Source organism: Antechinus flavipes, chromosome 3, assembly GCF_016432865.1.
Source record: "Antechinus flavipes isolate AdamAnt ecotype Samford, QLD, Australia chromosome 3, AdamAnt_v2, whole genome shotgun sequence".
In the NCBI taxonomy this organism is placed as follows: Eukaryota; Metazoa; Chordata; class Mammalia; order Dasyuromorphia; family Dasyuridae; genus Antechinus; species Antechinus flavipes.
In genome coordinates, this window is record NC_067400.1 from 77,951,945 (window position 1) to 77,964,727 (window position 12,783).

The 12,783-nt window shown below is 33.4% G+C and overlaps 1 protein-coding gene across 3 annotated transcripts in view; it reads right to left on the minus strand.

Moving 5' to 3' along the window:
• The window catches only part of ADAM23 (ADAM metallopeptidase domain 23), a 213,117-nt gene that overhangs the window by 30,545 nt on the left and 169,789 nt on the right, over positions 1 to 12,783 (minus strand). For all 3 annotated transcript variants that reach the window (XM_051983695.1, XM_051983693.1, XM_051983694.1), the window contains exons 19-23: positions 8,292 to 8,342; positions 6,951 to 7,014; positions 5,218 to 5,323; positions 3,237 to 3,356; positions 1,216 to 1,384 (exon numbers count right to left, since the gene is read on the minus strand). In XM_051983695.1, the coding sequence (XP_051839655.1) occupies positions 1,216 to 1,384; positions 3,237 to 3,356; positions 5,218 to 5,323; positions 6,951 to 7,014; positions 8,292 to 8,342 (510 nt within the window). The remainder of the gene's footprint in view (positions 1 to 1,215; positions 1,385 to 3,236; positions 3,357 to 5,217; positions 5,324 to 6,950; positions 7,015 to 8,291; positions 8,343 to 12,783) is intronic.

Consider the following 12,783-nt stretch of genomic DNA (forward strand, 5'->3'; position numbering starts at 1 on the left):
CATTTTAATACTAGCAATCTGTCTGGTACTTATTCTTAAAGCATCTTGAGTTTTTGTTGAATGAATACTGAAGGATGTGAGAGAAGTCACTTGACATGGTTTAAACTTTACCTTGAAAGAGCAAATAGCTTTAATTCAATTCAACAAATATTTCCCAAGAACTCACTTTGAGCAGGAGATGTCAATATGGTGGGAAGTTCTTTTAGGGACCTTATTAACTTCCTCCCATCTCCTCATTTGCTCTGACTTTTTCCAATAGAAAATGAAAATTTTAGCAACATGACACATACTGTGGCAATGGAATTACAGTGTCTCTTTCAAGATAGCTATTATGTAATCATGGGCAAGTCACTGAACCTCTCAACTGTATCTGTAAAATGGAGGTGATAACAAATAAATAAATAAGAAACAATTCATAAACTACTAACATTTTTAGAACACTCAAGATTTACAGAACACTTTACACACATTTTATCATTTCATCCTCATGACAATCCTGTGAGGTAAGTGTTCACCCCCATTTTATAGGCAAGGAAACTGAGGCTGAGACAGACAAAGTGACTTGCTTAGGGTCACATAGTTATTAGATAGCTGAAAAAGATTTTGAACTCTAGTCTTACTAGTCTCTAAACTTGAAATACTTGTGGTACTAACCTGAGTATTGCTAAAAGAAAAGTGCTTTGCAAGCTTTAAAACACTATGTAAATTCGACTTGTGATGACTGAGCTTGACAAAAGAAGAATGGGATGGGATTTGATAGGAATATATTTGACAGCAAATACTAATGTTAAGGCTGCTGGAGCTAGGTTCAAATACTAATGGTAACTCACTACTTGTGTGACCTTGGACAAGTCTTTTACTTGCTCAGTACCTAGTTTCTTCATATGTCCAATAAGGAAATCAAATGTAGCCTTAAAGTGCCTTCTGCCTCTAATTCAAAATCCCTATGAGTCTACATCATAAAAGTAAATTAGCATGTGTATATGTATATAAATGGGGGTGTGTGTAGTAGTCATAAGCATCTGTTCTTCATCAAATATTAATTTCTTGATATCAGTAAATAAATAGGTCAAACATAGTAGGCAGCATAATTGTACAAAAAAATCACTAAATATGACATTTTAATTCAGTAAAACTTTTCAAGTATCAAATAACAAAATACCTACAGTCAAAGAGGGCGTGGTTCAACCTCCTGTTACATCCTTACTTACTTACCCCATGATTTGAACAAACTTTGCCATTGGAATCAAGGGGGCAGCTGCTCATGTTTAAGGACTGAATCTGGAGGCACTTTCTATCAAGACACATCATGGATGGGCCACATGGAGTTCCGTCTTCCACATACCCTACATCAGTATCATCATCTAAAACAACATGGGCACCACTGGAGAAAGAAAATGTGTACAGCTGTTAGCTGTGTGACCCCAGACAAGTCACTTAACCTATTTACCTCAGTTTCTTCATCTGTAAAATGAGCTGAAGGAATGACAAACCCTAGAATATATCTGCATCAAACCTAAAGATTATAGACAAAGATGAGGGAGATGGAAGAACAATTCAATTCAAGCAAGCAAAGATTTATTAAGTACCTACTGTACAAAGTAGTTATGTAGTTAGTATATAACATTAAGTGACGTATTTAAGTAGGTATTTAATAAATCTTGAGTACCTACTATATACAGCTTAATGTCCTAGTCTCCAAGGTTATATCACTAAGATAAAAAGCAACAATTAGGTAGGACTTATAACATAGATGTACAAAAACTTTAACATATATTAGAATATGATGTGTACAAAAGACACTAACCAGAGGAAAAAAAGAAAGATTGAAAGAGTATTAAGGATTGAAGAGTATTAAGAGACTGAAAAGTTATCACCTATGCTGTATGTTGAAGGATAAGAGGCAAATATATCCCTTTCCAAGCACTGGGTCACCATGAACATGTGCAAAGAGATGGAATATAACAAACCAAGATTACAAAATAAGTCACCAAAGAAAAATTTAGCTGTGGCAAGAAGGATTGCCACTCTTTACTCTGAAACCAGAAGGGGAAAATGGTAGGAATATAGAATGGATTGAAGGAGTAGGGGAAGAGGGTTGAAGAAGTTTATATCAGATGGCTTCATCTCTGAAAAGTAATAAATGAAGTCATCTGTTTTTCAAAGGATGATAACTTGCCTCCATGACAGACATTCAAAAGAATATGTTAGAATTCCCAATGGCAAATTTTGAAGAGCTATTCAGGCATGTTTTAAATAATGCAAATGTTATTATGGTTGCAGTGAGCATATAGCCTCTGAAGACTATTAAGCAGTATGTATGGCACATAGTAGGTACTTAATAGAGGCTTTTTGATTTAATGATTTAAAATAATCCAAAATAGTCCAGTATAGTTGTTGCATAATCTCATGATCCTTTGCTCAACTAAACTGGACTTTATACCTCTTACTCATAGATGATTAAATACATACACAAACAAAATAGTCATCACTAATAAATATTTTCCATAAGTAATTGTATTTATCCCATGTATATATCCCATGACTGGAAGAACTTAACAACAACAAAATCTCACATTGGTCTACTCACAGTTTAGAAAACAGTATGTGGTAAACTGCTTTTGTCAAATTTTTAAACTTAATGCTCAAATCATAACAAATTCTAATCAGAGGAACTTGGATCATGTGAGAAGGAAGTACCATGATGTTAAACATTTAATAGCATGATATCCTGAGCAAGCCTGGCGACACAATAAATATTTGTAGCCTGAATGAATGAATAGTGATCTATAAACAATTAGACACATTAATCTTTACTGGCCATCTAATTGGCACAGTGGATAAAGCACCAAGCCTGAAGTTAGGAAAATCTTAAGTTCAAAAAAACTTCAGATACTTACTAGGTTGTAAGACCCCAGAAAAATCACTGAACTTTGTCTCAATTTTTCACTTATAAAATAAGGTAAAGAAATAAGTGGCAAACAACTCCAGTATCTTTACCAAGAAAACCCTAATTGGAGTCCAAAGAGTTGGGCATGATTAATCAACAAGAAAACAACAAATCTTTAAATATGTAATATTAGGGATTTTCCAAAAAAAAGCAGTAACAAAATATGAATTGAACAAATTATTTGATGCTATCTTCCAATTTTTCTTGATATTTATTGTCTCTGATTTTGTCTCTTTTTAAGTTTTACTTCCTGGATAATTGAAGTTCTCAATATATGATATGTTACCTGCAATCAATTACTCGACCTTGGTGATAAACGGAAGTTGGAATGATTTCTCCCTGAAGTTGACCGATTCGTGGAACTCGAGTAAGATTGGTACAGAGCAAAAAGCCACAAAACACATCACTATAGGGATAAAAAAAAAAAAAAAAAAAAAAGGAAAGGAAAAAATTACAATCGTTCAAATCTCTAATATTTTTTTTCTTCCTAAATAACAATTTAATTCATTTTTTTGACTCAGAAATGGCTTGAAAGAAATATGATGAAAAGTTGATAGTCCTAAGATCCATTGTGTAAATGAGATGTACATTATCAAACCGCCAAGGATAGGAAGTCATCCTTAAGGTAGCTGTTGGTTCCAAGTCATTCTTAAGCTTGCTGTTGAGAATTCTTAATGTGCTCTAGTCAACTTTTTATATCCTACCTGGCTGTTTTCCTGTGGGATCCTCCATCATGCCTCCAGGAACCTCATCATCCTGTAATATCACATCAGTCCCTCATCAGCACTTTCTACTCTTGGCGATCCTCCAGTTAGAGGCAGGAGAGGCGAGCTTCTCCCCAAACCTTCACTTTAAGAAAGGTGCTCCAGCCTCTCTCTTCATTTTCCATTGGGATGCATTATTGTGGACTGCTCTATCATCACTAGGTACTGTTTAGCACAATGCCTAATACAAAGTGCTTAATAAACATTTATTGACTGAACAAAAACAATAAATGATCTATCTTCATACAGGCTATATTAGATGAAGAGATGGGATAATGACCTTGATAAGTAACAATATAAATTTCTTTACCATGAAACTTCAGGTAACTAAGTGGCTTAGTTCATAGAGTGCTAATCCTTTAGTTAGGAGGATCTGAGTTCAAACCTAGCCTCAGACACATTCAAACGTTTACTAGATATATGAGCTTGGGCAAATCACTTAACTGTCTGGCTCAGTTTCTTCATCTGTAAATTGAGCTGAAGAAGAAAATGGTAAATTATTCCAATATTTTTGCCAAGAAAACCCCAAATAGGTCATGAAGAATTGAACATCAGTAATCAACAAAACCCACTACAATAATATGAAACTTCTCTACACCAAAGAAAATTAATTACCCAAGTATTAACAATCAAAGTGGTATAGCCTAACAGGAAGACTGAAGGAGTTAAGAGTCAAGAAAAATATATATGAATTCTGTCTCAGATACTTAGTAGTTGTAAGACCCCCACCCCTGGAAAATCGTATTACAAAGAAAGCAATGTATAAATCTTAGGAAGGGCTATATAAATTTGAGTTTTTTAATTTAAAAATGAAAAATGTATTCTATAATTGATTACCTGATCACCCAAATTTGCTAAGCAAACCCAGAAACTTGAGTAAAATTCTCATTTTAAAATTCACAACTTCCTTTAGTCTGGTAAGGAAAATATACACAATTTTAAAAGAAAAATTTTTCTTTTCAATATTATCATTCAGTAGATTAATCTTAAACCCTAAAAACAGACAATGTTTTATACAAAGTAGGTGTTTGAAATGTAGATTGCCTAACTTAAAATGGTTCCCCAAATATATACTGTTTCTATTTTGTATGCAAAACAATTTTTATATCATCCTATCCACAAATTATGTACTACTACAGCTCTATTAAGATGAAAAGTTAAGACTATATTTACTAAGTTTTGGCAAAGTATTATGATTGCTAAATAAGCTGCCCCAGTGCAGACATTTCTCCCCTTGAAGCCATAACATTCATAGGATCATTATTGTTTTTGTAAATGTTAGGCTCTTGGCCATTTGGCATCAAAATACACTAAAATTACCAAGTTAAAAATATACACTGGAGAATATTTTAAAAATCATTGCACATTTGGAAAACTCATTAAAGCTAATTTTTGGTGCCCTCCAGCTTTACATTAAGAACTGATAAATGGCCTTGCTCATATGTGCGTTCATATTCACACACACACATACACACACATTCCTGCTGAAGATTCAGCACTTACTGTTTGCTGCACTGAATCCATCGATCTCCATCTTTGCCACAGTTCCCTTTCTCAGTGCCTTCTGTGTTAAGTTTTTCATAGCAGAATTTGTCAGACCCGGCAGCCTCTTTCAAAGATAAGGGAAATAAAAGAAGGATGTTGGTTCCATTCATAATCCCAAACCTGGGCAAATTATTTCCTTCCTAAATGCAGGTAATAGATAACTATCTCTAGCAAGAAAGTTAATAAATTCATATACACAAAATTCATATAACTCTAGGGTTTATATTTTTAGAGTCATCAAGGATTTTTTTGTTTTTCTTTTAATCTGCACTTTGGTCCTTTGAATTTTATTTATTTTTTTTGAAATCTATAATATTGGATAAAGAGCTGGATTTAAAATTTTCTGAACATTTACTAACTGCTCCTAGCCTCAGGTTACACATCTCTAAAATGGGGATAAAAATAGCTATTCCAAAGAATAGGTGTGAAGACCTAATGATAGAATTGTTGTCTATTTTCCCTTTTATATTCCTGTATTATCGAATTTCTTTAATGACAGGGATGATTTAATTTTTTCCTTCATTTCCCTGATATCCATGTTGGGAACTGGCATATAGGAGGAGCTTGAAAAGTGCTTGATAAATTAAAAAAATAACAAGGCATTTCACAAAGATATTTCATCAATGAATAATTCTGCAAAACTGATAACCCAAATGAATCTATTTATACTAGGATCTCTTCTTGGCTTTTGATTTTCTTTAGAATATACAGCCCAATCTACAGTGATAGAACCTGCTTAAGATGCCTGGTAATAAAAAAGTAGCAAAAAAGCAATGAAGGATTTTCTTGACATTTCTTTTTCTCCCTCTCTGTCTTTTACTATTTTAACAGCTGAAAAAAACAATATTCTGCCTTCCAATTTGCCCCTCACAAACTAAATAAAATTGAAAGAATTCCTAGAAGAGTAAATGTGAACTAATAAAGAAAATCCTTTGGGAATATCCTTAAAAGAAGGAGAGAGATAGGTGAGCTGTTTTGTACCTCTAATAGGTAAAACTTCCTTTGTGACTGGTCTAACAAAAATATAATAAAGATTCCAATAAACAGGTCTAAACTTTGCTTAGGAATCTAGTGCCACCACTTTATAATTGGTAATTAAGAGAAAGAAATGAAAAGTGAAATAATATACATATCTATAGATGACCCTGAGCTAACTTTCAGGAACTCCCAAAATCCATGGGATTACAAGATCTAATAGTCCCAATCCCAAATCCCAAGAGATGCCTTTGCCATAGTTGTAAAATACATTTTCTAAATAGGGACACAATTGGTCTCTGAAAGCTTGATTGGGAAACTCCATATATATTTATATAAATAAGTGCATATACACATATGTGCATATATATATATTCATGATCAATACATAAAGTAAATCACAAAGACAATGGATCATCATGAATTCAGTATGATTTTGCTAAAATAGAAATCAATATGCCTTTCAGAAAGATAAGAAAATGAAAGAATCATCTCTCATTTTCTATTTACATACATGAGACATTAATGCAAATTGATTTATTTTTTATGACTAACAGACTATACATTTTCCACTTTCATATACATATTTTTGTTCATTTTTCTTATATCTTTTCAAGAAGCAAATGACATTTTGCCAAAAGTCTAAAGAAGAATTTGTGGAAAAACACACATTTATTGTGTGTTTATTATAGGAATTATAGGAAAATGAAACCTACTGCTTCCCCAGATGTACTGGCATTGATTATCCCTTGTCTTGCATTCTCCATTGTAGCAACGGCCCTATTAAAAAAAAATCATGTAGACAAAATATGTAAGTTGTGTCTCCCTTCAAAATATTGATTCCAAAATTACTTTGTTGTTATTATTGTTGTTGTTAAATGTCCCCCTTTTCTCCATTTCCAACCCCAGCATGCATTCTATATTCCACCTCGTCATTAAGTCATTAAGAGAAAAATAGGGATATATATCCCTATCTTTGTGTGTGTTTTTAATGTGTATATAATCTATCTAGAAATTGAAAGAATCCACTGATCACCTCTTGAAAGAGATCCCAAAATGAAAACTCCCAGAAATATTATACCCAAATTCCAAACTTCCCAGGTCAAGGAAAAAAAAAAAAACCAGCAAGCAGCCAAAAAAAAAAAAAATTCAAATATGATAGAGCTATAGTCAGGATAACACAGTATTTATCCCCTTTTCAGTGCAGAATTTTACTAGATTATTGTGTACAGTTTGGGAGACATATGAAGAACTTTGAAAAAGTTCGTAGGAATCATAATGATTACCCTAACCTTTTAAGGAAATAGGAAAAAAACATTGATGATGCTTTTTTATCAATCCTCATTCTTATTGATTTATAGACTTATATTTGACATTATTGCCCACACTGTCCTCCTGATATTCTCTCCTCTTTAGATTTTTTTGAAACTGCCTGCTCCTGGTTCTCTTGTTACCTCACTGACTACTTCTTACTCTTCTTTGCTTGCTCATCATCCATAGCATCTCTTCAACTGGAAATAATATTCCCAATGGTCTTTATAGGGTTCTGATAGAGAGACTAGTGTCTAGTCTATCTATTCTGTTTTTATTTTTATTCATTCATTCTTTCATTCATTTTGTCATTCTCTTTTAATACAAAAGGAAATAGGCTCAAGACTTAAGATTTCTTAACAGTACATTCTGAAATACTGAGAAATCTTTTCTTTTCCAGAGATTAAAAAAAGTATAAATTCTCTACTTAAAGTGGGATAGAGAAGAAATCTCAAGATTATTACTCTTCTAGTCCTTGCAGACTACTGCTTTGTGAACATATTTACTGAAATTACTTAAAAATATTCATACATCAATAATCCAATTTCTAGTCATCTATTCTTTGTCCAATCTTAAAAGAATAATTTTCTACTACAATTAAAAGTAACATATTTAATATTTCTATATTCATTCTGATGGTTGTTTGAGTTGTTTCCTATCTTCAAAAGACACAAGTAAAAAAATCATGCAAATGACTGTGCATATTACATGCAAAACTATATTAAAATTTATAAATCTTGGCATACCTGATTGGAATTACAAGAATATCCATCTTGTTTATGAAGATTGGGTGGACACTGTAAAACACAACACTATTAGTAAATGTTGAGAAATTACTTAAATGGCAAATATCCTGTACATGAATTAAAGTATTTTATAGTGAATAAAATGCATCATAGATTTTAGAAAAATAGTTTTATGTATATTAAGCCCAATATTGAAAAGTCAAGGAGTAGACAATTAAAAACGATGTTTTAACTAGAAATTAGAAAAATAATACATGTTATACGTCAAACTTGTTTTTTAACTCATGAATGTAAAATGGTTTTAAAATATGACAAATTAGGCTGGAAAAATATAAGTAGTAGTTAGATATTTTTGTGTGGTAAACAGTTTGAGGTTGGGCAATTGTGATATTATTATTGTAGAAAGCTTCTAATAAGCAAATTCCTTCTATCGGTTGGGCTGTAACTATCCTGAAATGTAAAGTTTTTCAAAGTTGCTGATGAAATAGAGAGATTAAATTATTTGGCCAGGTTCACACAGGATGTATGCGGTAGAAGTGGGCCTTGAAACAAACTGTTCTGATTCAGAGAAGTCAAACTGCTGATCTGCTACACTATGATAAGAAATTGAATTTATTTAATTACAGCTTTAAAAGCATGATTGCTGAAAAATGACAGTTCAGAAAATAGGTCAGATTATAATTCTAGAGAAAAATTGTAAAAAAAAAAAAAAAAGCCAATTTTGTATCCCATTCATGGGTCTACTACTCTGTACCCTGTACACAGTAACTGGGTAGTAGCTCCATACCTATGTGTTGCTTTTTTTATAAAAGAAAAAAAAAAATTCCCTGCTTTCTACCTTCTATCAAAATGAGCGCTGTGCTATTATTGCCCTCATTTCCCTAAAGACTGAATCATTATTATAACAATTGTGCCTGAGGAGTTGTTATTGTCTTAGCAGGACCATTTTATGAGGCATTTCTTTAAAAATATATTTCATTTTTTTTCACTTGTTCACCCAGAATACTACTGATTTGGGTAGGGCCGAGGAGACTTTTTTCTAAATTCTTATTTGATTTACCACGTGCCCTAAAGCTGAGAAATTCCAAACTGAAGTCCTTCCATAGTCCTAAGAATCAATTAAAGAGAGCAAATATATGCATCTCTGCAATTAAATGAGCAAATGTGACAATTCATACTGACTTATCCAAATCATTTTCATTTCCCATATTTTAAGTAGAGTTATCAAACTGCAAAAACAATGCATATTGATCTTTCTGGACATTTGTTTACAAAAATATTCAATTACATATGTCTTCTGGAATACTTCTCTTCCCAATAAGTAATTTCCTTTAACAGATATTTACATTTGTGAATTCAGAAACAAGCCCTGGCTGACTGTTCCATGTCTATTACAAATGGGGCAATTGTCAGTGAGTTTTTTCTCTGAAATCTATTCTTGGAATCCAGAATCAAGACTGCATTAATCAACCAAAATAAACTCTCCACTCATTCCAGAATTCAAGCAACCTGAATGAATGGAGCATGAGAGAGTCAACTTGACAAGAGTAAAAAGTAGACCAACCCTGAAGCTTAGAATAAATTTAAGGTTTGCCCACAGCATATGTTGGGAGCAGGTAGGTGGTACAGTATATAGAGTGCTGGGTCTGCAGTCAGAAAGAATCATCTTGCTGAGTTCAAATCAGACACTTACTAGCTGTGAAACTCTGGATCCTGGACAAGCCACTTAACCCTATGTGTCTCAGTTTGCTCATCTATAAAAATGAGCTGGAGAAGGAAATGACAAACAATTCCAGTATCTTTGCCAAAAAGGAAAAAAAAAGCCCAAATGAGGTCCCAAAGAGTGAGACATGACTAAACAATATGGGATATGTTGTCTCAGAAATCATGAACAAATTACAAACTTTCATTTCCCCCCAGGGAACACTCTAAAACAAACTGCAATTTTGCAGTGGAGGAAGGATAGTTTTCCATATGATAATATCAGGTAGATACCCTTTCTCCCCCAGGGGGGGGAAAAAAAAAACACCAAAAATTTCAGAAATATAGACAGGAGGGGAATGTGGGGGGAGGGCTGGGAAGAGAGGGAAATGTTTCAACCCAGAACAAACATATGTCCACAATTAATTTGCCAAATTTTACTCTGTTTCTGTGTGTTTAGAAAGCCAAGTGTGGTTAATACATCATAGCAACAAATTCTCAAAGTCACATGAGAGACAATTTACATTTAATTCATAGTCAGAGCATACTTATTAGTCATTAAATGGAGATTGTTAATCAATAGAATAATTTCAGGAAGGCAACTAGATAATGCCTTCCTTGAAGGCATTTATGTTCTATGAGACAATCCCCTAAAAAAGAAAAATTAACTAGATTGTAATTCATGCAATAATGTTTACACATTCCTATTTTAAATGGGCTATGCTGCCTATTTAAGTAGCACATCTAAATATCTCCTCAAACAATATGCTTCAGAAAGTCTAATTGGAACTAACTATAGCTGTAGCTCTGGACTTGGGTCCAAGAAGAGCTGAGTTCAAATTCTGCCTCATAATCACTCACCATGTCTCCCTGGGCAAATTAGATAGCTAATAAGCATTTTATAACTGTCTACTATGTGCCAGACTGTGCTGATTGTTGGAAAATCACTTTTTGTTTCTTGGCTTCAGTTGTCTCATCTATCCAAAAGAAGGGTTAGACTTAATTGTGCTTAAGATCCCTTCTGGTCCTAAATCTGTTAAAACTTGTCACACATATTTTTTGCATGAGTACCTCACTACTATTATGGTCTAAGTTTAAGTTTACTCCTCCTTTGGATGCTATGTGTATTTGTGGGAAGGAGTGAACCAGGTTTTTGGATGATTGCTTTGTATTAGTTCTCTTTACCATGTTAGATGAGAATAGCAGCAGCTGTCCTATGGGGACTCAATCTATCACTTTGTGCACAAGTTGATGAATGTTGCTATTATCATCATCATTTTTATTGTTTCTTATTTCTTCTTCATCTTTTTCTCCTCCTCCTGCTCTTTTTTCTTCCTCATCTTCCTCCTTCTCATTACCAATTTTTTTTTCAAAAAGCTGGTACAATTTGCTTTTTGTCCTGTGCAGTTTTCATTTTTGATGTCTTGAAATATAGCTCTGAAAAACCAGGCCTTTTAAAAAGCCTATTGTGTTTTAAATGGAGCTACTTGATTAAGCCTTTAAACCAAATCACTCTGGCTCTCACTGAATGGCCAATGATAGTCCCAAATCAAGTCAAAGTAATTCATTGTTTAGATTTTTGAGGGCTTTGAATGAATGTAAAGAATAACTGTTTTTTGTTCCTCCAGAAACTATGAGAGTCTTCCCCTCTCAGATTAATTGATATCCTTGTGACAATCAATTGAACGATTTTTTTGTCCTAACTCTTAGCCCTTAGTCACTGAAGGGGTGTTGCCTCAGACAAACTGTAACTGGGCAAAAACTTAATTTAGGAAGGAAAGGAGAAGGTCCTCCACTACATCTTGGACCATTACTAGTCATCTTGATCTTTTTTTTGCCACTGTTCTTCAATGACTTGAGGAGAAAGTGGAGCTGAGGAAGGACTTTGCAAAGCTCTACTCCGCTCATATTCAATTCACATACAAATCAAGATAAAGTCTTCATGATGTCATTGGTTCTCTACTAAGGACTAACTAAAACTCGATGATCACATCCACATAAGCTATTTCTCTTCATCACACATTTATTTTAGTGAATCTTTCATAAGCTATGATGAAAAGAATTTCTATAAACTTCATGAATATGTCTAAATCAAACAAACTGAACAGACAGTGTGGCTAATTTGCTGAATATTGTCCATAGATACTTATTCTCTGAGTCCTACTCCTATGATCAAGAATGATGTTTCAGTGACATAAGGTCACATGTACAATTTGCAATGGGTGCCTTAAAAAAGAAGGCTTTATTTTTTTTTTAACTTCTATATCACACATCTCTTGTTTAGTCCACTTAGGACACTCATGGATTGAGTGAGAAGGGACTTCAGGAGCCATCTATTATACCTCTTTCATTTCATAGATGAGGAACTGAGTCATAGAAAGATTAGGTAACAGGACCAAGATCTAACAGGGAGCAAATAGCAAAGAAGGGATTCAAACCCAGGCTCTTTCATGTTAAATCAAGCAGCTTTCCACTGAATAACATTCCTTCTTGGTCACCTAATACATCATTAAGAAACCAACTTAAAATTGCAGAGAAGTTCTCAGCTTGGAATCACAGATTTAAAGTTAAACAGGACATGAGTCTGGATATCTCATTTTAAAAATAAAACTAAAACCAATAAGATTGTGACTTGCTCAGGGTCAAATAAATGCCCAAATCTAATTTGAATTCAGAACTCCAAGTCTGATGCTCTATCCACTATGCCATTTATAAATTTAGAATTGGAAAAGCCCTTAGATATTATTTAATGTGGGTCCCTCATCTTACACTTCAAGAGACAGAGACTTAG